The sequence below is a fragment of the Eurosta solidaginis genome, chromosome 5 (assembly GCF_040869045.1).
Source record: "Eurosta solidaginis isolate ZX-2024a chromosome 5, ASM4086904v1, whole genome shotgun sequence".
Classification (NCBI taxonomy): domain Eukaryota; kingdom Metazoa; phylum Arthropoda; class Insecta; order Diptera; family Tephritidae; genus Eurosta; species Eurosta solidaginis.
The window spans coordinates 27,277,239-27,299,139 of record NC_090323.1 but is presented as its reverse complement, the minus strand read 5'-3'; the positions used below and the strand labels follow the sequence as shown (position 1 = coordinate 27,299,139).

The window sequence follows — 21,901 nt, the reverse complement described above, 5'->3', positions numbered from 1 at the left end:
CTAGCATTTATTTCATAATATGGTATAACAGATTGCAAGCGTTTATCGTGTATCGTATGAGTTCATAATAGGGGTGTTAATCGAAATTTTAGTTTTACTTAGATTTGTTTATATTTAACTCTAACTAGTCGTATTATTGTAAAATAACTTTAAGGAAATAAATATTTTACGACTATCATTTTATTAAATGATTGAAACTATAATCGCCGAAATGTATGTCAAAAATCCCCATTTTCAGATCTATTCATTTTTGTTTGGAGTGGCATCATTGTTAAATGTTATAAAAAATGTGCATTTTGACAGCGCTCTCTCGAAACAAAGAGTTCCAAATCCATTCATCTATGCAAGTGTGTCAACTAAGCGATAAACGTCAAAACTACAAACATCCTCGCTCACCTGATGCAAATCTCAGGTCTAGAGTTGCATTTTTGGTACATAAGATTAGTTCAAGCTGGGTTGCATTTGATAGTTTAATAAAACTTTGTAGTATTTACAGATGAAATAGTTGCATATATTTTCGCAGAAATAAGAAGACTTATAGACTGCAACAATGCGGAAATATACGGAGAGCAAAATTTATTTAAATTAGAGTCAAAATATAAAGCGCCACACGTGTAACATGGAAAAATTTCACTTCTAAGGCTGTTTACACAAATGCATAAAGGCAAAATTATATAAACACTTTGGTCGCTACAAAGCAAAGATATCGTACGGCGTTTCATTGTTTTTCGTATGGCGTTGTCAAAGCGTAGGCACGCAACCAAAGCATTTATGTAAATTTTTCGATACTTCGCCGTACAGATTAATTAATAAATGCAACACAACCAAAGCGTCTGTGTAAATCCGCCTTACAAGCCAACCTAATAAAACCGCACTGCGTTTTTTAGCGCACGCAAACAACCGGCGTTTTTTGCCCTAACCCAAATAAGCATGCGTTGCGACAATGTAACGCATGTGTGCAAACGTCAAATCTAAATGTCACGCAGAACAAAAATTGGAAATCGAGTTAGGTTTTCACGCAGCAACTTCAATTTTGGTTGCTCTCATACAAGTTGTATGTGCATGAGACATTTTTGACAGAAAATGACTTGCGTGCGTTTATATTAGGTTGGCTTGTTAATTTATATAGCTGTGAAAGTCTCCTGCAAATAAAATTGTGCTGTGAGTGCAAACAAATCAAACTCCTATAAGACACTACTTTATTTTCTATGTATTTTTTTTGTATTTTCTCTTATCTTTTTTGTCGAGGGAGCCAATAAGGTTTATTGGTAATGGTGTAAGTGTGTGAACTATATTTAAAAAACCAACGAAATACAAGAAAAATGCAATGCAGTTCATTAAAAACAAACAAGCCAGTTTGTATTTCGATAGGGTTTTTTGACATTAGGCCGTTTTTTCTTTATTTTTTCTGACAAATGAAAATTTTGTTTTTAGTTTCAAAATTTTGTGCATAAAAACACAACTAAATTCAAAGTGTAAATTGTGTGTGCAAATGAGTTTTCAATAAGTGTACATTTTTCAGTTTTTCAAAGTTAAGGAATTGACCTCCAGAACTTGTGTCACACTAGTGATGGCTCGATATTTCGCTATTGGTGATTGCATCGCCGCTATTGACAAATCGCTAATAGCTATAGCTATTTCAATCCAAATATATCAGTGATTGGCTATTTTCCTTCATTCGATTCTTTTGAATGACAATCACCTCTGGCAGAATATCGCCAATAGCGATTATAGCGATTATAGCGATTGGCGATTTTCCTTCAGCATGGAATTCTAATACTAATAGCAGCGATGCAATCATCGATAGTGAGATATCGTTCATCATTGCTCATCTGTGTGCTTTACTTTCCGAAACAGCGAACGGAACAAAGCAAACAACTAGAACGACGACATTGTGAATTCGGCTAGAAAAGCAGCCACGTGGTTTGGGTAATTTTTACAAACAAGCGAAAGATCGAACTCAAAAATAATCAACGCAAAGATCAAAGAGACCGCAAGGCACAACTCATTCAAGAGCAATTATCGAAGTGCAGAGGTATATAGAAGAAACTGTAATTGCAAAGCTGATCCTTTTTTATGGTGGCAGAAAAAACAATTACAAGTATCCCAATCTATCTCCTATAGCTCGCGAAAAGTTGGGGCGTTTAGGAACATCGGTTCCCTGTGAAAGACTTTTTTCTCAAGCCGGCCTTATTTTAAGCGAGAGAAGAATGCGCTTAGATTATGAAAAGGCTAAAATGCTTATCTTTTTAAACGCCAATCATAAAATATAAAATTCGTTATATTTTGATTTTATATTTAAGTATTTATAATAAAATAATTAATATTTCTCAAAATATTAAACAAGCAATATAAGTTAATTTTAAAACTTTAATTTCATGAAATGTATAAAAGAAATATATATCACTCGTCTTATTGTAAACAGATTAACTCAAAATTTAAGGTTTTTGGGAGAATGCAATTCAAGATTTGTCATATGGTTTATATATGGTTGAATTCTCCGGCTAATTTCTAGGGCACTGCAGTGGGTGGCTAATTTTCTGCTAAAGAATATTTTTGTAATAGTTTGAAGAATTTGCTATATTTTTCCTCTGTATTTTTCATTAAAAATTTATTCACTTTACTGTACAAATTTATGCAGCCAAATACAACTTTCAGAATAAATTCATACGGAGTATTTCTAAATACATCGGTGTAGTATAATATAGTAAATAAATCATGTTTTTATGGTGTTATATATACAGATTTATTTCGGGCTGATTCATCTTACATTTAAAAATCAAAGCATTTTCAATTAACAAAATGTATAAAACAAAGATGCATATACATTTATTTCAGCTAGTTTCATCTCATTGAGTGTAATACGAGTCTGAACATATTGTCGTCAGCCAGTTAATAATATATATCATAACATCTCAGAAAATTAGAATTTCACATTACATTAGTTTACAATTAAAGGTACATACTTTTTTCTTTTTATTCCAATTTTGGTTCATATATTCTAATAAAATTTAATTTAGTATAAATTAATGTATAACATTCAATCTACTCTGGTAAAAAGACTTAAACATTCATTTCTTATATACAAGTATACAAATAATTTCAGATTCGCTTATTAAAGATAAATTAAAGCGATCGCCATAGCTGTAAAAAATAGCCATAGCTGTAAAAAATAGCCATACCTATATTCACTGATAGCTCAAAATCGCTCTTCTGTATGGAATCGCTTGTTGAAATAAAGCGATCGCTATAGCTATAAAAAATAGCCGATATTCAAAAATAGCCATATCTATTTTCACTGATAGCTCAAAATCGCCATATCGTCCATCACTATGTCACACAAATATAGTGAACTTGGGTACAGAAATTCAAATTAAAAAGTTCTTCACAATAATTTGAAAAACCCTACGTTTTCTCTGCTTTTTACACTTAAAGGAGTAACCCTCCGTAATAAATTGAACTTTTAATGAAATTCAATAACTCTGAACTGAACACCTTTCGCCATGATATAAAATTAAAATGCTGTGGAACAGGAGCAACCCTGTTTCAATCTTTTAGGTCTCTGCACAGAACCCTAATTGACCGTTTTCAACCGAAACAACAATGGCAACCCAGATTTTCCCGTTATGCTCACTTAAGCGTGTGAGTGTCAGAAAGAAGTCAAAACACTTGTACTTGTACACCATGATTCAATCACAAGAGGTTTGCTCGACAGACACATTTTTTGACAATTGCAGCCATTTTGCTCCCAAATCGAATTGACATCCGTTAACTGTGTTGTTTCTTTGCGAATTTTCGAAAAATATTAGTAGTATAAAATAGGAAGCAATCAGTTTACAAATACCCGATAAGTACTTAACTGCATAATTCCTTAGAACATTTATTTTAATTTTATGATGAATTTATTAACTATGCCATGATCTATAAGTGTTGCTGAACATAGGTTTTATGAAAAGTACGGACACCAAGGAATCGTACACTTTCGTAAACCTATGAACATACGAAACCTAAACCAATTCAAAATTCATCGTTCAACGTCAAAACCTCTATTAAATCAATACACGTAAAAATGTCATTAGTAAATAATGGAGATGCCATAACGAAATGTACTCATTGGGCATGTTAACTTATTCAGGTAAAAGTCTACAACAGGAGTCTACTGCTAATACGCGTCCAAAAATATCGTGAGAGGTTACCTCGACAACAATAATCCTAAGGCGAAAAAGAAAACTTGTATCTCTGTCCGGAGATATTTGCAGTTGAAGTTGGCAATTTTCATGTGGTTGTTGTAATGTGTTTGTGCACTGAAAAAGATTTTGTGTACAAAGGGATTTTGCATGCATTTAATTTTGATCCCACCTCATTGGTGGACCGGCCAGCTTAATTTTTTATAAGCCTGGCTGAAGGCCGTCAACGCAACCCGGGGTCATTTTTCGGTTTTTCGTCAGTATCTTTTGAAAGAGCTAAAATTTTTATTTCCGCCTTCGAATTATTGTTATCGAGGTCAATACGCGCCTTTTGACACTTCTCTCGATATTTTTGGGCGCGTATTAAAAGTCGACCTTCTGTTCTATTGATTCCGTATGTTCGGAACATTCGTCTCCTTTTAAGAATTTGGAGAATCGGTTTATATTCGGAATATTATGCATATTCGGACCTCGTGAGGTAGTATCAAATGAACTTATTCCGAATATTCTAAATTAACGGTTTATCCGGAACGCCTCCATGAATATTTAACGGAAAAGAGCTTTCCCAAATTTCGGAATAAAAAGGTGAATACTTTCTGTTTAGCAGGACCGCACAAAAGCTTAGCTCTTCTGTCAAAGTCAAGCTAGGAATATAAAGTTCTAAGAATAAGCCATTTTCTTTTATTTTTGTTTTTGTCAGTTCATTGCGGCTGCTGAGTAGCGTATCACCCCATGTCGGCTGCCTGTTCAAACACATGTTATCTCAAAATATTTTTCAAAAATTTCCGAATTCAGGATTTGTCACAAAAACCGCCCTATATTAGAGTTAGATTGAAGAACGCTTCATTTCAGAATGATTTTCATTAACTCCCTCTTATGACAAAATGCATTGAACTTATGCTCATGTAGTTTTGGAAAGAAATTTTGCATTTTTGAATAAAATTCTAACGTACGGCATTCTTCAAACAATTTCTGAAAGAATGACCAAACCAACATAACTTTATCAATTCACGAAATATTCAGTAGAAAATGAATTATTTCCCCAAAAACTTTTGGCATTTACAAATTTATTATCACTACTAATATACTACCAAAGATACTTTTCTACTACAATTTTCACTGAAGGGAATTGAATTAATCCCCGTTCTCCTTACTTCGTAAAAGCAACCCGTCCAGATTTTTCAATGTGGGAGTGTCAAAGATCTGTCATCAGTGAAGAACAAACCTCTAGTAATTGAATCATGCTTGTACACTATGTAAACAATGCAAACACTTGAAACAAATTGCAAAGCACGTTTATTTATTTACATTTCACACAACACAGTGTTGCAGTTATTAAACAGTTAGTACGTACGTTAAATATGTTTGCATGTATGTAATATATGTACATAAGTAATAAATATGTGTGTGAAATTCATATTATGAATATTTTCTTTATTTTTGTTTTTGAAAATAATTGATTCTAATTCGAGCTAATTGAATATCTAATTGCATTAGCAGAAGTCAATTACATTTCTAATTGTAAAGGTAAACCAATTTTTTTTGCTAATGGCAACTAATTGCAATTAGATTTACCATTAGAATAAAAATTTCAATTACCTAATGGGAATTAGTTGACTATTTCTAATTGTTTAATGAATTAGAGAATTTCGCAAATGAAGGTTAATTAGCAATCATTAGCATTATCTAATCATTACTTAACATCTATGTAATACAGCAACAACAATAAAAAATATCATTCGGTCTTACCATGTGGCGCTGTTGGTTGAACCTAATCGTTGGTCGTAGATTGTCATATAAAGTAGTTTGCCAATTTCGGGTTTAAAAAAGTCAAGTTTCTAATTACCTACATATGGTCGGGAGTAAAAACGTGATTTATGTTAAGAGTGAATAAAAGTTAAACTTAAAAACATATACGTAAAAGTGCGGCCAAAGAAAAAAAAAGAACAGTAAAAACGAAATGATACCTAAAATATTCCTAATAATGAAGTGATCCTGCAATTGTTCCCGAAATAGTCTCGAAATGATTCCGAAATAATACCGAAACGATCCTATAACAGTCCTAAAATGTTTCGACATAGTTTCGTAATTATCATAAAATAGTCCCGAAGTGACTCTGAAATTGTTCCGAATTGGTCCCGAAATAGTATGGCTTGGTCCTCAAAAAAACCAGACGTAATCCTAAAAGTGACTCAAATTGACATCGAAATATATGCATAGAATATTCGCGACGTGTTCCTGAAGTCATCCCGAAATGTCCACGGAACAGTCCAGAAGTAGTCCGAAAATGGTTAAAGAGTATACGACACAATTGTATCCACTTCAAAACTTGATCGAAATCCGTCAATCCGTTACGCATGGAAAAGGATGGCACTAGCTCCATATTTCTAATGCCCTTAAGACAGAGAAGAAAACTATCCTAGGTGGCATCAAAATCGGATTTTCAAGAGAAGCAAAATACTTAGTGGTTACACTGAAATCTCACGCGGATTGCTAATTTAGATGCTATCTTGAACAAAGCAAGAGCTTTCTTTGCTTACACTCGACTCTATGGCAAAACATGGGGCTATCTCCCAAAATGGTTTACTGAAGATTTAACACTGTTGTGAAGCCAATAGTCACCTATGCTTCTTTAGTTTGGTGACCAAAAACAAACACAAATAACGGCAATAACGAAATTAAACGAACTACATCTACTAGTTTGTATTGGCATAACGACTGCAATGAGAGCGTCCTCTACTGATGCAATTATTTGGAATACCTCCCTTTCTTATTTTAACAGAGAAAGCCGCAATACATGCTAGATGCTAGAGATATAAGAAACTTTGTCAGTCTTACGTCTTGGGTCTTAGAACCTACGCAGCCCCGCGCTTCTGTCCACGTCTTTCCTTCTCAATGGATAATTTGCAACTGCTGTTTAACTTGATTTCTCCCAAACGGATTGCGACGGCTATCGTCGTTTCAACGAGTGCTGCAGCCTTCTTTGCCAACTAAGCGGGCTTTTCGTTACCTTCTATCCCTTTATGGCCGCGAACCCAGTATAGATGTATGGTTCGTCCTGAACAATGCTTCTTTGCTTTCCAGGACACTTCTTGAGGAAGTATGGTATGAGACTATCACATACTGCAATAAGACTTCAAAATATTGCTGAGTTAAAGGGCGCAAACATCACACGACATATGAAGGTTATTGAAAACTTCATAGGAAATCCCATATTGAAACTACGTAACTTTGAGATGTCCATTGTGGACAGAACTCTTTGGTAAACAGATAATCCATATACTGACCCTGATTCAGAGGGTATGGTTCACGGATGGATCGAAGTTTGTTGACGTAAAAACGGGAGCTGGTATCTATGGGCCCAACTTCAAAAAATCTATACAAATGGATTGCTACCCCAACATTTTTCAGGCAGAAATCCATGCAATAGAAGCTTGAGGTTGAAAATATCTACTATCCTCTTGAAGTATCCTCATTAATTCAGATAGCCATGTAGCCTTGCATGCATTGCAGTCCTACACAATCACTATAAAGCTATTGGATGAATGCATTGGAGTCCTAAATGATTTAGGAGCCAAAACCAAGGTTTTGTTAGGATAAGTTACCATCCATCAGGGACATGAAGGTAATGAACAGTCAAACTACTTAGCCAAGAAGGGTGCTATAGCAGTATTCTATGGGGCCGAGCCCTTCTGTGGACTCACAAATGCACACACTAGCGAACCACAAGTAATGGGGAAATAAAGCAGTTCAAAGAACTCTGAATTGAATGCCAAGGTCAAAGACAGACCAGCAACGAAAGTATTAGCCACAATAAGCAGAGGGCAGCTACTAACTCTCACTATACGCGAGGCTTTAGTCTACGATATCACCTAAGTAAGTTGAATATATATGAGTCAGTATGAAACGCTCACACTCTTTGAGAATGCGCCGCTATGGCCTGGCAATCTAGCTGGCGTGATTCTTAATCCCTTTGTGGTATGGAGTAAAAAGCCTGAATAGACATAAATACATTAAAAGCCTGCATAATAGATCTTACCAAAGGTCGCAGTGCTTCGAGGCCTAGTAATATAATGCTAATAATACTGTCGACCGTTCATATACCACATAAAGAAATACGGTTCGCTCAGTTTAGGATTCGATCGCATGGTTTTAATGGGGAGTTTAACTAAGACTTGTAAAAATAACTTGGAGGCAAACAAATGGTCTCTGGAGAGAATCGGGACAGGGAAAAACATACATCTATATTGGATCCCAGGGCATATGGGAATAGATGGGAATGAAAAAGTGGAGGAACTAGCGGATGAACTAGCTAAAAAGGGCGCATCCCTTGAAGCTTGCTCCGCAGACGTCCCAATTAGACTGGGCGAGATTAAGCGAAGGCGAGAGGTGCACATGATCGACCAAGCAGGAAAGCCGTGGGTTCAAGCGCGGGGCTGTAAAGTGTCGAAGATTATGTGTAGGTCTTACAGCCTTAGACTAACAAAGTTGCTTCCATCATTAAAAAGAGAGGACTGTAGACTCATGACGGGTATTCTGACTGGACACTGCCTTCTGGCGACACACGCCTTTAAATTAGGCTTGGTCAGTGATAGCAGATGTGGGAAGTGCGGGCTGGAGGAGGAAACGATCGAGCACGTTCTGTACTCGTGCCCTGCGCTTGCCAGGCAAAGACTCCACTTATTAGGACTGATACAGCTGTCAGATCTAGAAGCAGCAAGTGGCTTAAGCCCTAGGAAGCTTCTATTATTTGCCAAGAGGACGGAGTTATTTTATAACATAGGTCCTGGTTTTTGATAGGGGTTTTCAGTTTGGTCGTTAAAACAAAATTCTGGTAACACTACGGGCTCATTCAGTCTATGTGAGGTCCTCATGGACCGGCCAGTTCAACCTAACCTAACGTAAATGGTTCCACAGATATAGACAAATCACACGATTACTTCGTTCCGAAGGAAAAACTGCTTCTATAAAAAGCTCTAGCAGATTATTTTACTTAAATTTTTTTTAAGATATTGAATATGCTAACAGTGTCAAGAAGAATCGATCCACACCAATTGACCCGCCCTAATGTGCATACGTATGTCCATTAGGGTGGGTCGATTTATTAACTGATATCGCGCCAATCAATTTTTCGATAGGATTTGGGCTCAGGAAAAAAGTTCTACTACGCATACATATAAAAGAATAATTTTCGAGGCTGCGAAATTTCATTTTTTTTTTTACTTTTTTTCGACTTTTATTTTTAAGTATTTTTCATGACCTACTAAAAAAGTTTTCAAGTGATTGTAATTTTTTTTTTTGGGTCGGACAGGGTTACATATGACAATTTTTTAGTAGGTCATGAAAAAAACCTTAAAAATTAAAGTCGAAAAAAAAATTAAATTTCGCAGCATCGAAAATTCTTTTTTTTTTTGGGTATGCGTAGTGGAACTTTTTTTTTCCTGAGCCCAAATCCTATCGAAAAATCGATGGCGCGATATCGGTTAACTTTCGTTCATACAAATCGACCCACCCTAATGTCCATACTTATATGTACTATAGTACAACAATTTCAGCTATTACGTGAAATATGCATTAAACATTTTTAGGCTAATAAACTTATCGTAAAAGTTGATTGATTAACTGTACTTACCGATTACTTTTCAAGTCAGTGGTAGTATATTCAGTGATTAGAGGTGATAAATCGTGGTTAAGCAGGCGAATACGGATAAGCCGCCTATAAAACTGAAAAAAAAAAAAAACATGTAATGATAACAAATCAAGGAATACATATAAAAGGAGAATTAAATAGAGATTTAAATAGAGATAAAATGCAATATCCATGTCAGAAGGGGTTAAGAGTCACGCCACCTAGATGGGTGATCTCTGCATTGTCAGATCGAGGCATTCGCAGAGAATGTGAACTGGCGCTTCACAGTTAAATGGTAAAGCATCCAATTTCTAAGAAAGGCTTTGACGTCCTTAAACTGAGAGCAACAACAGATTGCCAGATGCCAGAAAGTGTTTGCAGCCTACGTGAAAGTACTTTTCACGTAATGTAGCTTGGCATCATAAAGACTGCAAATACTTTAGTGTTTAAACAAACAGACCACATCACAGAGGTTTTGGACTTCCAGGTTCAGAACATACGATATCCTTGAAGGGAGTAGGCCTAGACAACGGCAGGGGCATAACAATATACACCGACGGCTCGAAAATGGAAAAGGGATGTACTCGACACATCTACAGCTAAGCCAATCATTCCGACTTCCTGATGCATGCAGTGTATTCCAAACCGAGGTCTATGCCATAGACAGAGCTGCAAAGCTGCTCCAAGATAGCGCGGTCTCCAACACCGACGTAACAATCTTTGTTGGCAGCCAAGCCGCCTTAAGGGCATTAGAGTCCAACATGATAAAATCGGACATCGTGCGGAGGTGTAGAGCCTCTCTGGCTTCTATAAGTCATCTCAATGTCTCCCTTTGCTAGATCCCTGGGCACAGCGGCATTGAAGGGAATGAACTCGCGGATGAGATGGCTAGGAAAGGTTCCGACTTAGACATAAGTGAGGTGGACAACTCCGTCCCACCGCCTCTGAGTTGTCTCCTAGGGAGAATCGACGAATATGAGAACAGGGCAACGAACTTGTTATGGACCAATAGGGTTGACTGCGAAGTCTCAAGGTCCTTATGGCCATGCTTAAATAGGAAGGGCACCAGCTTCTTTCTCATACTGAACAAATCTTCGGTGAGGATACTTACGGGTGTCATCATAGGTCATTGTGCTATCACACTAATGCTCCGACGGTGGCGAATACCAACAAGCTCCCTCTGCAGAAGCTGTCAGAATGAGGAGAAAGGGGAGTCGATCTACCACTTTCTCTGTCGATGCCTGGCGCTTCAAAGAAGAAGGCTCAGATTTCTGGGCTCACGCTTCTTTGACGGCCTGGCAGCGGTTGGGCAGGTGGACGTCTCGCTTCTTCTTGGGTTCATCAGGGAAAGCAAGTGGTTCGTTGAGGACCGCTAGGAGGTAATGGGGCTAAACGAATTTGCCGCCACCCTGTACTTACTGACGGCACTCACAATGGACAAAAGTGTCTCCGAGTGGAAGTGTGTGTATCACCCATGCACGCTCTCTTAACCTAACCTAACCTTAGTGTTTAAAATCAAGTCATGCTCACCTTTGCATTGGACTCTTGTTTAATTATGAGACTCCGGTTCATATGCACTGCAAATATTGGATGTTTGTCGACAGACTTCGTCAACGTGCTCATTCTCCAACTTAATGTGATCTACGATTAGGATACTTCATCTCTAAAAATAGTGTATTAAAACCATGAAGTAGGATACATCGGTATATCGAGTGGGAGAAATATTGATGACATCGTATCCTATCGAAATTCGTGTCGTGCTGAAAAATAAAACACCATTAGTTCAAATGTTTAGATAAATTTTCCAATGCTAGTCTTCTGTCAAGAGCTAAATGTAAGCCGCAAGTTTAAGTTGGCTGATCACTGCAGTGTATTCCAAGCGGAAGTTGCTCCGATTAAGGATGCGGTGGATGAAATGTTATCCAGTGCTACTACGGTTAGGGAATTTAACATCTGCTCTGATAGACAAGCGGCTATCAAGGCATTGAGCTCAACTACAGTGCGATCGAGGGTGGTCTGGGAGTGCCTGACCTCGCTTGCGATTGCATCGAATTATTTTACAATTAAGATTATCTGGGTTCCGGGCTATAGTGATATCCCGGGTAACTGTCAAGCGAATCTCTTAGCCCGCATCGGTACAACTGAACCGGATGAAGATAGCTGTAGGGATTTCGGGATTCCGCTGGCCACCTGCAAACGTTGGGCGAACGCCACGTGTTGCAGGGTAGCAAGATCTTTTTGGCCGAAAGTGGATGGCAGGAGGTCTGCTGAAATAATTGGGTTCACTAAGGCTCACCTATCAATGGTCATTGGGGTTTTGACGGGCCACTGTCCCATGGGTATCCATGAGGTATGTCTCAATATACTGGAAACTCCATCCTGCTGCAGCTCTATGGAGGATGATGAGGTGGAATCACCAAATCACTTTAAGCTTTATTGCCCAGCTTTTGCCAGAACTAGGCGAAAGTACTTCGGTCGCGAATATGAGAACAGGGCACCTTGGATCTCCCGAGGATTCATCCAAAGTTGAGATTGGTATAATTCGGAGCTTTATCGTTGCTACCCAACGATTCTCTAAGTAGCTAGATCTAAGTCACCGTTATTTTTGGTGTATGTGGTATCACAACGGACCTTCGTGTTGTCCAATTGAGCTATACTTATCAAGGCAGCTACCACATAACCTAACCTAACGCCCTCTTAACCTTAACCTTAACTTAATCTCCGTGTAAGATAAGACAAAATTGTATGGGATCATAAGAAAATTCGGCGAAACGGTTTACACCACCGAGTTTAGCAAGCTTAAATTACCTAAAAATGCCTGCATACGAGAGCTTTCAAATAAAACAGTGCTATTTGTTAACCAGTGTAGTGTTTACGTTTGCAACGAAATTCTGCCATAATGAAAGGTGTTATAAAAATTAAACGTTTATTATTATTACTAAAATGGCTATTATTTATGGCAAACATTTGCATTGTGGACATAGTAACCGCAGACGGCGCGTCAATAAACACAGAAGAACGACAACAACAACTACAAGATGCGTTATATGCACAACAACAGGCAAATTGGTATAATCAACAATTGCAACAACAACAACAACTTAAAATACAACAATATCAACAAAAATATAATCCACCATTATCCACCTTTCCCTTATCGGCACCTACAACTGCCATCGCTCAACAGCTTTTAGGTGCGACGAAAGCAGCAGACCAAGAATTTACAACAACGACACTACCAAATCAAGGAGTAGGTAAAAATTTATAAGAAATGTATTTAACCTTCCATTTTTTGATTGGCGCTTTACGATCTAAACCATTTTGGCTGGATGCGGATCCTTTAACAGCGTATATTGGACCAGCGGATCCGGAATATCTTATTTCCAATTTTAATTTTTCCTCTGTAAATGCCATGCCATTCATACCTGCGCTGATGTATGTATCCGAATTATGGACGTTGTCGTAATCGGATGAGATGACCCTTGGAGTACTCGAATGAAGAGCTCTAAGGCAAAACTAAATCCCAACAGCTTCGGCTAGCTCGTATTATGGGAATGGGCGAAGGCCCTGCGGCCCAGAAAGTATCACTATCGACACTTTAACTAAGCAGCAAAAGGCTCAACTGATGTAGGTTGTTGCAAAACAGGATGATTGGCATGCTTTGCTATGAGACATTTTAAAATTAAAATTTATTATCACAACAGTCTGATGTAAGTCCCAAATCTCAGGAATAATATCCACCCGATCACGTTCATTCCACATCGAAGACGCCTAAGACTGCGGATTGTATCCCCCAGCGGGTTAAGAATATACCCGCGGTAGGTATGCCTGTCGTAAGAGGCGACTAAAATACCAGATTCAAGGTTGCCAGCGCAATATATAGTTTCTCCAAACCCAATTGTCAACCTCACCTATCTGTGGCGAATACTGTTTCATTAACAGCCGAGGCCCTGGCGACCCCGAACTCCTCATGGATCTAGGGGGCGGGATGGCCTAGAAGGTCGCATGTGGTCATAACAAATCGTTCCCGAGATAGTCGGGCTTGGTACCGGAACGCACCGGATCTGCATACGGCAAAGGACCATCAACTCCATAGCACTCCCCAAGGCCTTCGGGGAGTGTCCTTATCGCTACAAAACCAAAAAACAACTGCGGATTGTAAATCGCAATATACATAGCTTCAATTGTCAACCGCAGGTACGCGAGCGGGTAGGATGACCTTTAATCAATCCCGAGATAGTTGACATATGAAGTACCCTTAGGTGCTAGCTTATGGAGCGGCACTGGATGTATTTCGAGAAAAGTACTATCAACATCAGTAGCACTTCCAAAATCTTCTGGGAGCGTTTTTATTGCCACTATAACAACCGCCACGGCTGTCACTGGACACGTTTAGAGTGGTGCCTTTAGTTAGTCCAATAAAACTCCATTTCTCTACTGTATTACATTGCGATATAAGGCTTACTATGGATACGACCAAATTAGACCTTTTAAGCTAGTCCTTCTTTTAGACCATTCTTGTCTTTGGGCGAAATTGTATTCCGAATTGTAGCTGGAGCAAAACGTCTGTATTTAACATGAGCTTGTTTGCCCTGTTTGGTAGGCGATAAGGACCCTCAGTAGTCATGCCAAGCCCGCTAAGAGTTTTATCTATTGTCCACAAAACTATCACTGTTAATGTTAATTATCTGACAATCGACTGCTTCCTGCAACTGTTGTTGTTGTTGTAGCGATAAGATTGCTCCCCGAAGGCTTTGGGGAGTGTTATCGATGTGATGGTCCTTTGCCGGATACAGATCCGGTAACACAGCACCATTAAGGTGCTAGCCCGACCATCTCGGGAACGATTTATAGGGCCGCGTTAAACCTTCAGGCCATCCCTCCCTCCCCACCACTAAGTTCCATGAGGAGGTTGGGGTCGTCAGAGCCTCGTCTGTTAGTGAAACAGGATTCGCCGCGGATAGGTGAGGTTCACAATTGGGTTTGGAGAAGCTATATATTGCGCTGGCAACCTGAAGGGTTGCGCTACTCAGCCCCTTGAATCTGGTATTTTAGTCGCCTCTTACGACAGGCATACCTACCGCGGGTATATTCTGACCCCCCAACCCGCTGGGTTCTTCCTGCAACAAGGCAGTGCTGGTGCTTGAATCAGCCACACAATGTAAAACACCCGGAATTAGTGTTTGTTTAGATTTGCAACGAGATGCATGACCTTTTTTGGATGTGTTATCGGTAAAGCCTCCAAAAATGGTAGTCAACATTGAAAAGCCCCAAGCCTGAGGTAGCCACCCAACCATGTTCTAAGGCAAGGCTACTTATTTTAAGACCATGGAGTAGTTTTTTAATAAAAAAATAAAGAGCAATCATGAGGTTGGCATTCTCTAGGACAGTCTCTTTGCCCATATCTCACGCTGTGGGCGCCGACTACCCAGTGAAGGTACAGTTCCCTCTATCACCTTGGTCAAAATGCAGCTGGAAGCTTTACAATCCTATAAGTGTATTGAGGGTTTATTCTTTGCGGTCAATCGCTAATACCCTTTAGCCAGGTGATCAAAAGCTTTCGTTGATCTATACTCAAAATACACGTTTTCTGAGTAAAGCTCATCTAATGACAATCTGACGTATCTTCATTATAAAAAAATCATTAAGTAAATTTCCTATTTGCAGACTACAAGAACGAAACGTTGAACCAAGCAGAGACTAGCGATGATGCAGATGACCAAAAGCGTCCTAGCGAAATACAAAAAGCTGTATGCACAGTGACGGCTGGTGATGTGCGTGCCAGCGCAGAGGCGGTCACAACGAAAAAGCTTAAAGGTGTTTGTGGATCAGCCGAATTAAAATTAGCTTTTAGTGATTTAGAAGCTAAACTCTACAAGGAACTGCAGGAAATAAAAACTCTAGTAAAATTGATTGCACAACAACAAGGCATAAATGTGCCACAGCCAATAACCTTTGCTACAGCTTCGGCGCCGCTGCAACCTATGCCAAATAACTTTTACTCAACCACTCCTCAACACAACGCGCCAGTGTCACAACAACGCAAATCCTACACTAGAACCACACCCACATCAGCAGCAAAACCTTTATTTCAGCCAATTGTTGAACCCGAGAGCAATGCAGTAGATACATCAGCTGAAGTAAGTTATGAATATGAGGAGCCCTCTATGATTTCAGCGGAAAACGACGAAGACATATTGCCCAAGAAGGCACCGCAGCTAAAATCACTCAAAGCTTTGCATGCAAAGTCAAAAGCTCATCCGTCGTCAAGCGAGCTGCAAGAAGAAATAAGGAAATTTAATAACACCTTGCTGAGTGACAGTGAGCTGAAAGCGTTTACTTACTATTGGAAATTGGAGAATTTTACGGAGCGCATTGAGAATGGTAGTAGTTCGATTGTGGAGAGTCCGACATTCTCGATTAAAGGTAAGAGCGTACATTTTTGATGCTTTGGTTTACTGTTCTTTGTGAAATTGTCTTTTTTACATAGGCAAACCGCTGCACTTAAGAGCTTATTTCCAGCATCTGAATCGTGATTTCCTCTATCTGCAACTGTCACAGGCGAGCATCAAAAGTAGTAATCGTCATAACGTTATTATCGATATGGGTGGATTATTTAAGGAAATTGCAAATGACAAGATCAGCTTTAAGCATAAAATAACTGTACTTAATCAGGTAGGTAAAACTTGGCGGGTGGTTTCATTGTCCCTCTTCTTCAAATCTTACAAGGACTCGCCGCAGTTTAGACCTTGAGCATGGTTAGGTTAGGTTAGATTGAACTGGCCGGTTCATTATCTCACATAGACTGAATAAGTGCGTAGTGTTGCCAGAAGTTTGTTTTAACGACCAGAAGTTTGTTTTAACGACCAAACTGAAAAACCTTATCAAAAACCAGGACCTATGTTATAAAATAACTACATCGTCTTGGCAAATACTAGACTTAAACCACTTGCTGCTTCTAGATTTGACAGCTGTGTCACTCCTAATAGCTGGAGTCTTAGCCTGGCAAGCGCAGGGCACTAGCACAGAACGTGCTCAATTGTTTCCTCCTCCAGCCCGCACCCTCTGCTATCACTGACCAAGCCAAATTTAAAGGCATGTGGCGCCAGAAGATATGTGTCTACAGTCCTCTCTTCTTAATGATAGAAGCAACTTTGTTAATCTAAGGTTGTAAGACCTACACACAATTTTCGACACTTTACAGCCCCGCGCTTGAACCCACCCCTTCCTGCTTGGTGGATCATGTGCACCTCCCGCCTTCGCTTATTCTCGCCCAGTCTAATTATGACGTCTACGGAGCAAGCTTCAAGGGATGCGCCCTTTTTAGCTAGTTCATCCGCTTTTTCATTCCCATCTATTTCCATATGCCCTGGGACCAAATATAGATGAATGCTGCTCCCTGTCCCGATTCTCTCCAGGCACTGCTTACACTCTAACACGCATTTAGATGCTATGCTATGCGAGATTATTGCCTTAATTGTTGCTTGACTGTCAATATAAAAGTTAACACGATTGAAGCTTGGCCTATTTTCTTCCAGGGTTTCTACTGCTTTGGTTACGGCTACTATTTCCGCTTGGAAAACGCTACAGTAATCCGGAAGCCTGTATGATCTATTTATTTTCGGATCAGCACAGTATACCGCAGACCCTACTCCTTCCACTACTTTGGAACCATCTGTGTACACATGTATCGCCTTGTCCGCCATTTGAGCACCCTTGCGCCAACCTTGACCATAGTAAGCGCTTTATTAGTTGGATCTAAAGTTTACAGCTTCAAACAACTTATCGTAATGAAACAGAAACGGACACTTCGACGTGTGCGCCTTGAAATGGATCCCGGGCTTATAGTTTATGTGACATACATAGTAAGCATTTCAGTCTTGAACAACGCTTTTGTAAGAGGGAACAGATGATAGAATACCACTCACAAGCAGCTACCTGGCTTTTTCAACGCACTTTCAGTAAGCTCATTTTTCTCGGAAACCTTGCAGTCTACTCGCAGAGTTGCACTTATGTTCGGTGCTTAATCCTGCTTGCGATTGTCATCAATATCCTCTAACGGGAGTCTGAAGAAACTTCCTGTTTCAATTTAATTTTCTGTTCTTCACTAACTTCTCCTACTTAAAACAGCGCTGATTTTATTACTACACCTTCCTAGTTAGGATTACGCTCAGTTCTGTATCATTCGTGATCGTCTCGCATTATATCTAGAACGACGCAGTGGCTTTTGTGTTGCTGATTAATTTTGTTTTGTTGATGGGTGGATAAATGATGTATATTGGAACGATTTTCCGTCAACCCTTGTCAAATTTGGTTTCGACACAAACCGGTTTCGACGTTGTGTCGATTTTCGTTCTGATCTCTTGTTGTCGTTTGCCCTGTATTTATAGTTTGTAGGTACATGAACAGGTATTGTCAAAATTGATGCTTGTGTTATTTAGTTATGTGTATGTGCTGTGTGCTCATACATAACCGAGGGTGTGTTTTACTGATCGATTTGTGTGGCTGACTGTGGCAGATAAAAGTCCGTAATTTTAGTCCTTTGACCTTCTTTGTGGGTTTGTTGTTTTGGTGCGTTAATTGTTTTGTGTTTGTTGTATCTGTCTGATTACTTTGTTTCTTGTAAACAAGTTTTAAAGGCTCGAATATTGTGTCAGAAATTGTTTATCTGTTCGTTTATTATTCTACCGTCGAATGTTTTCTGTTTGTAGATTTCCATGTTTTCGAGTACGTTGAGACGTCGGCCATTTGCTTGTATGTGAAGAACCCTAACTGTTTTATTGATGTTTGCTGGGGAACATTCATTCTCGACCATGTGATTGGCGAAGTTAGACTCGGGTATGATGTTTGGATTCCGTATTTTTTTTTTTTTTTTGCTGTAATATCTAATATGTTCTCTGAACCTCGTTCTTATTTGTCGTCCTGTTTGTCCTATGTAACTATCCGCGGGTAAGCTTTTATACGCCGTGGCTGCTAAACGGATCCTCTGAGTTAGTGTTAGTTTTTAGTTTCCGCCCTAGATTGTTCCATGCTTTGAACCCTGTGTTAATGTTGTATTTTTTAAAGAAGTTTGCCAATTTATATGTTGCTTTTCCAGTTTATGTCATAGTCGTCCAGGTGTTATTATTTTCCTTTTCATTATTTCTTTTTGGTTCTCCATGCGTCCTTCTGAGCTTATCTACTACTGCTTTTTTATAGCCGTTGTTTGCAGCGATGTTATGTATGACCTCAAATTCTCTCTTATATGCCTCTTGTGTAAGAGGTGTTCTTTCAAGTCTATGTACCAAATGCCTTAATGCTGCATTTTTATGCTGTTGGGGGTGATTTGAGATATTATGTATTATTGTGTCGGTAGCCGTTGACTTTCTATATATGTGACCCGGCCAATGAAAAGGTGGCTTATGACTCAAAAAAGAAATTGCGAGAAACAGCTGTTAAAGATAAACAATGCATTTCTTCAGTTTCTTAGTAGTTTTTCTTTTGCATTATGAACAGTCATGCCCATAAGGCAACCAAAAAAGGAATAAATAATAGTTTAAAAAAACTAAAAAAACACGCTTTTATAGCTAACCGAACTAAAAAATAGAAAATAAATTTCAGTTAAAAAGAGTTTATATAACAGTAGTAGAAGGTCAAACAATCATTTATAGTTAATCACCTCAAAATAAAATTATAATAAAATTTAAGTTATTAACAGAATAAAATAATTCACAGTAAAAATCGTGGGGTGCATTTGACTACATTTCATATCTTTACTCTCAAATAGTTGCCAATAGAATGATTGTCACATTCAATATCAAGCACCCCACGCTTTTTACTGTGAATTATTTTATTCTGTTAATAAAGCGTGTTTTTTTAGTTTTTTTAAACTATTATTTATTTTAAATTTTTTAGTTCAAGTAATTTTAAAAGTTTTAGTCGAGAGTAATGAATCCTCGAAACGCCAGCGGTCCATGGATGAATCCAACCCCACGGCACCGAAAAGGGCAGATCGGCAGGTCGGCAGATCATTGGCATTATAGACGATGGCAGCGAAGATGGCAGGATCCCGAAACAACAGTGGAAGTGGATCGAGGCCGCGCTCGCTACGGTGCCCGTTAAGATTAAGAAAGACAACCCTGGTCCACCGCCATCTTACACCGATGCAGGTGGTTCCAGGGCAATGTCAAGCTAATTGCCTGTGACGACGCCAGGTCGGTAAACCTCTATAGGGCCGCCGTCACGCTGATAGGGGTGGTATATCCGGGCGCGCGCCTCAAGGTAGTGGAGGCGCGTGATATCCCCTCACGAACAAGGGCTAGAGCCTGGGTTCCAGTGACGCCAACGGACCCAGCTGACATCCTGGAGCTGCTCCAGGAGTACAACCCGCCACAGGTTTGGAAGTCAACCCGGATAAAACCGAGCTTGTCCTCTTCACGAGGAGGTACAAAGTACCAAATCTTACACCGCCAAGAATTGGGGGTACGTTCTTAGCGTTTACCGATCAAGTCAAGTATTTGGGAGTCATTCTGGATAGGAAGCTATTATGGAGTGACCATATAGTGGAGCGATCCAAGAAGGCAGCAGCAGAGCTGTTCACCTGCAAGAGGCCAATTGGCACCTCCTGGGGATTCTCTCCTAAGGTGACCCACTGGATTTACACAGCCATTTTGAGCCCGATTTTTCTTTATGGTGCCTTGGTCTGGTGGCCTGCACTAGCTAAAAGTACCTATCTTAAAATGCTTCAAAAGGTGCAACGGAGTTCGGAGCTCTGCATTCCACATTCCGTTACATACATACATGGATACATAGATACATAGATAGATACAGGCCAAGCTAATAAAAGCGTGTTAAAAAGGGCTCCAGTATGCTCTTTCGTAGATGTGCCATGCATCCCCTTCTATCATTAATAAAGGAATTCGTTCTTCGCATTATGTGCAAAGTTTAAAATCTATGGCCATTTGGGGTGGTCATAAGATCAATTGACCTTATGTCCGTTAACCTTATGTCACCCCACCATCACATTATTGCATTGTCATTGAGCCTTGATACGTGTGCAAAGTTTCAATCAAACTTATGGCCATTCAAAGTGGTAATAAGGCCAATTGACCTTATGGCCGTTGACCTTATGTCACCACACCATCACATTAATGCATTGTCATAGAGCCCTGATCGTGTGCAAAGTTTCAATCAAACTTATGGCCATTCAAAGTGGTAATAAGGCAAATTGACCTTATGTCACCGCACCATCACATTAATGCATTGCCATCGAGCCTTGATACGTGTGCAAAGTTTCAATCAAACTTATGGCCATTCAGCGTGATAATAGGGCCAATTGACCATATGGCCGTTGACCTTATGTCACCACACCATCACATTAATACATTGTCATCGAGCCTTGATACGTGCGCAAAGTTTCAATCAAACTTGTGGCCATTATAAGTCGTAATAAGGCCAATTGACCTTATGGACGTTGAACTTATGTCACCGCACCATCACATTAATGCATTGTCATGGAGCCTTGATACGTGTGCAAAGTTTCAATCAAACTTATGGCCATTCAAAGTGATAATAAGGCCAATTGACCTTATGGCCGTTGACCTTATGTCACCGCACCATCACACTAATGCATTGTCATCGAGCCTTGATACGTGTGCAAAGTTGCAATCAAACTTATGGCCATTCAAGTGATAATAAGGCCAATTGACCTTATGGCCGTTGACCTTATGTCACCAAACCACCACATTAATGCATTGTCATCGGTCCTTGATACGTATGCAAAGTCTCAAATTAATCAAACTTCTAGAAACCGGTGAAAATTAAGCTCACAGATTCCGTTACATACAGGCCAAGCTAATAAAAGCGTGTTAAAAAGAGCATAAATGAGATAAGTTCGTGTGTGTAAATAACGAGCCATGTTTTTTCCAATGCAAAGCACAAACCAGTTTCTGACCGAAAAAAATCGTGTGAGTGCTCAGATTTAAAAGCAATGCTGAACGAGTAGGACGTGTGTTGCTTGTGAATAATGTCTGTCGAAGAAGAATTTAGCGAGGTTTTTCAAACATATTTCTGTGAAAACGAAGAGAATGATGATGGTTCTTTCGAT

The 21,901-nt window shown here is 39.3% G+C and overlaps 2 protein-coding genes across 21 annotated transcripts in view; one reads left to right on the top strand and one right to left on the bottom strand.

Moving 5' to 3' along the window:
• Toll-9 overlaps positions 1-19,133 on the bottom strand; it is a 94,337-nt gene extending 75,204 nt beyond the window's left edge. For 2 of the 4 annotated variants that reach the window (XM_067757167.1, XM_067757173.1), the window contains exons 1-2: positions 11,347-15,224; positions 9,820-9,911 (exon numbers count right to left, since the gene is read on the bottom strand). The gene's annotated coding sequence lies outside the window, so the exon portion shown is untranslated. Of the gene's footprint in view, positions 1-5,936; positions 6,034-9,819; positions 9,912-11,346; positions 15,225-17,744 lie in introns of those variants that run through there. The other 2 variants (XM_067757168.1, XM_067757169.1) reach the window with 2 other exon arrangements.
• Positions 1-21,901, top strand: part of LOC137233798 (uncharacterized) — a 66,127-nt gene that overhangs the window by 5,775 nt on the left and 38,451 nt on the right. For 7 of the 17 annotated variants that reach the window (XM_067757195.1, XM_067757197.1, XM_067757179.1 and 4 more), the window contains exons 2-4: positions 12,686-13,070; positions 15,484-16,242; positions 16,307-16,491. In XM_067757195.1, coding sequence (XP_067613296.1) covers positions 12,686-13,070; positions 15,484-16,242; positions 16,307-16,491 — 1,329 coding nt within the window. Of the gene's footprint in view, positions 1-5,695; positions 5,715-5,960; positions 6,137-12,680; positions 13,071-15,483; positions 16,243-16,306; positions 16,492-21,901 lie in introns of those variants that run through there. The other 10 variants (XM_067757189.1, XM_067757183.1, XM_067757182.1 and 7 more) reach the window with 6 other exon arrangements.